Source organism: Populus euphratica, unplaced genomic scaffold (genome assembly GCF_000495115.2).
Source record: "Populus euphratica unplaced genomic scaffold, PopEup_1.0 scaffold564.1, whole genome shotgun sequence".
In the NCBI taxonomy this organism is placed as follows: Eukaryota; Viridiplantae; Streptophyta; class Magnoliopsida; order Malpighiales; family Salicaceae; genus Populus; species Populus euphratica.
Genome location: NW_011500443.1, coordinates 113,484 through 117,945, shown reverse-complemented (window position 1 = coordinate 117,945; position 4,462 = coordinate 113,484). Strand labels below are relative to the sequence as shown.

General features: G+C 33.2%; 1 protein-coding gene across 2 annotated transcripts; it reads left to right on the top strand.

The window, feature by feature from the left end:
* Positions 1–1,218: 1,218 nt before the first annotated feature.
* Positions 1,219–2,810, top strand: LOC105114726 (small ubiquitin-related modifier 1-like). 2 transcript variants are annotated; one of them, XM_011011379.1, is made up of 3 exons: positions 1,247–1,473; positions 2,286–2,435; positions 2,540–2,810. In XM_011011379.1, the coding sequence occupies exons 1-3, from the start codon at positions 1,387–1,389 to the stop codon at positions 2,618–2,620; spliced, it is 318 nt and encodes a 105-aa protein (XP_011009681.1). In that variant the 5' UTR covers positions 1,247–1,386; the 3' UTR covers positions 2,621–2,810. The 2 variants fall into 2 exon arrangements, with proteins under 2 accessions (XP_011009682.1, XP_011009681.1); XM_011011380.1 differs by lacking the exons at positions 2,286–2,435; positions 2,540–2,810 and adding an exon at positions 1,867–2,138 and having other exon boundaries at positions 1,219–1,473.
* The last annotated feature ends 1,652 nt before the right edge of the window (positions 2,811–4,462 follow it).

The window sequence follows — 4,462 nt, the reverse complement described above, 5'->3', positions numbered from 1 at the left end:
GCTCAAGCCCATGTAAATTTGACAAAATACCAGACCCAAATTCTTTTGACTAGGCTACGCACTAAGCTCAAATGCACGTGAGTCTGACAAATTATCAAACACATATTTATTAGATTCGGTTACATGCCAAGCCCAAACACATGGAGGTCTGACAATTGACAATAATGCTACAAAAGAGCTATTCCTATCAATATTAATGTTACATATGAAATAAGGTATAAAATTCTTTTATAGCTCTATTGATTGTCCATCAACATGAATGATGTGTAAGGGTAATTTTCATTAACATTAACATTATGTAAGAAGACATTTCCATCAATATTGATATTAACGTAAATGAATTTTTCTTTATTAAGATATTCAAGAAAAAAAATTTTAACCCCTTAAGCAAAAAATAAAGTTTAAAATACCTTTCAAACCACTCAAGTAAATGATTCACAATCTTTATTCTTTTATTATACATTCTCAAAGCATTTGTTACATAAAAAACCAAGAACAAGCATTTTTGTTCTTAGAGTTTAATGTTATTCTCCTCATTCATTATAATATTTTACTATAAAGTTAAAAGGCTTAATTATCATAACTCTAAATAAATACTAATTTGTAATAACTAAAACTTTTATCATCAATCCTTTATTTTTTTCAATTTCTAGAAATAAAATACTAATATAAATATATAATCATTCACTTTCCAAACATTTAAAGTTTATTATTGAATATATTAAATGTGTGTTTGACTTGAAGTTATAGTAACTTTTTTTCCGGGCACAATTATTTTAAAGCATAAATCACACTTTTAAAAATTAAAAAACATGCTTTTTATGTAAGCTTCATTAAAAAAAAAAAAATCAAAGCCACTTTTGAATTTAGCACCTTTTAAAAAGATCAATAATTTAATAATTTTTTAAATATTATTTTAGAAAATACATTTAATCTTATATTGAGTTAAATTAATGCTCATTTTATCTAAAATTATAGGGCATGTTTATGATCAGATGGTTTTATTTACTTAGAATTTGTTTAAGTATTTGTTTGACAGTATAATTGTGATTATTTTTTAAATAATTTTTTATATTAAAATGTATATTAATAATATATTTTTTATTTTTTAAAAATTATTTTTAATATAAATATGTTTTGATCTAAAATATATTAAATTTTAATAAAAAAAATTTAAATTTTCTGGGATGACTAATGTAACTAGTCAGATTTCAACAGGTACTCTAGGAATATTTACCGAGTTTCAGAGAAAGTCGTCGGTGACTCGGTAGCAGAAAAAAAGTAGAAAACCAACATCACAACACAAAAAAGGTAAAGAGAAGAACCCTCATTTGTTGTTTTCTCCAACTCGAAGAGAAAGAAAGAAGAGAGTAAGAGGAGATAAAAATGTCCGAGGCAACAGGTCAGCCACAAGAGGAAGATAAGAAGCCCAACGATCAGTCTGCTCACATCAACCTCAAAGTGAAGGGCCAGGTCTGTTTTTCTTTCTTTTGATTATGTCTTCGTTCTTTGTTGTGGGTTTTTGTTTCTGTTTCATCCTTACATATTTTTGGGTTTGGTTTTTCTCTTTTAATGTTTTTGTTTTGGTTTACAAACTGTTACATTTGGGTTTTTTTTTAATTATTTTTTTATCATTGCTTTTTGGGACGTTATGCTAATGCAAAATTCATATGGGAATGTGGGTATTCTCTATTATTATGCTACAAATAATGCTTCACCAATTGAGCTCTAGTGTTTTGGGAATTGTATTGCTTTTCAAAATTTGAACGAGACTTTTATTTTTTGAGTTAGGCCTGCTAGGTAATAGTTAAAAAACTCTTCTTTATCATATTTTTTAGTTCTGGATTCTAAATGGGTTGTGTTCAGGAAAAACTCCTGATGAAAGGGCGTGGTGAGGATTTGTTCACTTGTGGTGCAACTAGTCTTTATGGGAACATCGATTTGGTGTCTTGTTTAGAAGCAGTTGTGCGTGAGAGAATCTACGCTGCTTCAAAGATGAGTGGAACAACTTCTAGTAGTTGCTTACCTTGTGTTTCTTGATTGTTCTACCTTTGAATCGTGATTATTGTTATAGATGTCGAAATTTTATTATTGAATATTTAAATCATTGAAATGACAAGTTTCAATTTGCATTTTAATTGAATTTTTATTGTGGGGGAGTCCATGCTAACTCTTATAATTTTGATGGTGAGAGGGGTTAAAAGGTTGTAATTTATACTCTTGTTGTTAGACTCCTATTTTCGAGAATATGCTGATTAAACACCCATTTTTAACTTTTTTGGTAGGATGGAAATGAAGTCTTTTTCAGGATCAAAAGAAGCACGCAGTTGAAGAAGCTGATGAATGCCTATTGTGATCGTCAATCTGTTGAGATAAACTCAATTGCCTTCTTGTTTGATGGTCGCCGTCTTCGTGGAGAGCAAACTCCTGATGAGGTATCTTTCTTGCACACAGTTGCACATTTATAGATATAAATGCATGGGTTATAGACTTTTAGTTAATGCATATATTGCCTTTCATTTTTTTCTTGCATCTGCAGCTGGACATGGAGGATGGGGATGAGATTGATGCTATGTTGCACCAAACTGGTGGTGCTGTGAAAGCAAGTGATTATGCTTGATGGAAAGCTAATCTACTGGTGGATGTAGGTGGTGGTAGGGTCTTGGGAGTGTTGTTAATGGACATATTTATGCTGGTCTTGTTTTGCTAAATGAGCTCTCATTAAGAGCTTTGACAGTAACTAAGCTATCTTAGTAGGATTTGGATTTGCAATGTTTGGTTTGTTGGGACATGGCTCCTCTTTCTTTGCTTGCTCTCTCCCGCTTCACTTCTCCATGTGTTCTTTGTTGCTGTTGTTGAGGGCATCAACAGGGAATGATATATCTGACATCCTTGATTGTAAAGGAGTTTAAAACCATTTGCAGTTGTAAGTGTGTGGATGGGGTTTGGGCAGTTCAGTTGGTGTGGTGGCTACTAGATAAAAGCAGTCTTCCACCCCATGAAATACCCTGTCCATAATCGAATGAACTTGGTTTCAGAACTCTTAAACTTTTATTTTCAAGTTCTGTAAGTTGTTATACACTGGGAAGGCTCTGACAGGAGAAAAACAATTTTCCATCATTTGAAATATCACTTCCAGGCTGTTGTTATACCCACCGTGAGATTCCTCATTGATGGAAGGCCATTATTGATGCCTGCTTGGGAGTTGAAAGTTTTTCACCCCGAGCTGTGTAGAATAACTGAAGTCGGGGTTTGTTCGGAAGAAATGTTCTTACTAGAATTTGCTCATGCGGTAACTAGTAGCATACCTCAGCCGCACCTGTAGTGGAGCGAGGAGTGAACAGAGTTTCTTATATCTCGTCTCTTGTTTTAACAAAATTTTCATTTTCTTATTCTTTCCCACCTCTTAGGATTCATGATATACTTGCTATGTTTCAGAGATGAATGGATCATGGAAGCGTTGATAACTTCTGATTGCTTCAACGAGCTATTGACCCTCGGAGAAAAGCTTGCAGATTTTAGTAGACCCCATCACCAATTTGTAAAACCCTGCAGTTTGGTGCTTATCAACCAAATTCTTATCACGAGGTTGTGCTTGCTCCGATACCTTAAGTATGCTCAGAAAAACTTCCATTTCTTGCAATAATTGGTTTATTGCCTCAAACTTGTGAATCTCCTGGAAAGTAAGGTGGAAGCAAGGAGGAGCTTACCCATATAATACCACAAAAGGAGACATCTTTATTTGTGAAATGACTATTGGTATTATACCAGCACCCGGCAAGAGGAAGCCACTCGCCAATTCTTAGGTGCTGATGAAGTCATTCACCTGAGATAAGTTCGCCGGCACTGGTTTACCACCTCAGATTATCGATTTAGCAGTGGAAAAGTGAAAAGGAACTCCTCGCAAAGCAAATAACTCTAGCCCGAATTTACACATCAAAATCGGATCCTTATCGGACAAAATTACTGGGCAACCCATGAACTTTAACCACAGAATCCATGAAAGTTTGAGCATCTATAATAGCAGTTTAGGGATAAGTTTGTGAAAATAATTAAAGATCAAACATAAAATAGAGATTACAATTCTGAATAATCTCTGTATTATGAGTACTTAATGTTAACCTAAATACATATAAACTATATATAGATTAAACTGAAAATATTATTTTAACCTTAATAAATAAGATTACATAAATATTATTTAACATCTCCCCTCAAACTCACGATACGGCAGCTACAAACATCAAAAGTTTGCCAACTAGAAAACAAAAACGAGAGATGGAATGTACCTTAGTGAATAAATCTGCAATCTGCAAGGAAGAAGGAACAAAAGGCAAAGCAATAGTGCCATGTTTGAGATGATGACGAATAAGATGACAATCGATCTCAATATGCTTAGTTCGCTCATGAAAAACTGAGTTGTGAGCAATCTGAATAGAACTCTGGTTGTCATAATACATAG

Excerpts from the sequence above, each read along its gene's own strand:
- LOC105114726 (XM_011011379.1), top strand. The coding sequence starts at position 1,387 with ATGTCCGAGGCAACAGGTCAGCCACAAGAGGAAGATAAGAAGCCCAAC. Across the intron at positions 1,474-2,285 it reads ACCTCAAAGTGAAGGGCCAG|GATGGAAATGAAGTCTTTTT; the intron begins GTCTGTTTTTCT and ends CTTTTTTGGTAG. Across the intron at positions 2,436-2,539 it reads GAGAGCAAACTCCTGATGAG|CTGGACATGGAGGATGGGGA; the intron begins GTATCTTTCTTG and ends TTGCATCTGCAG.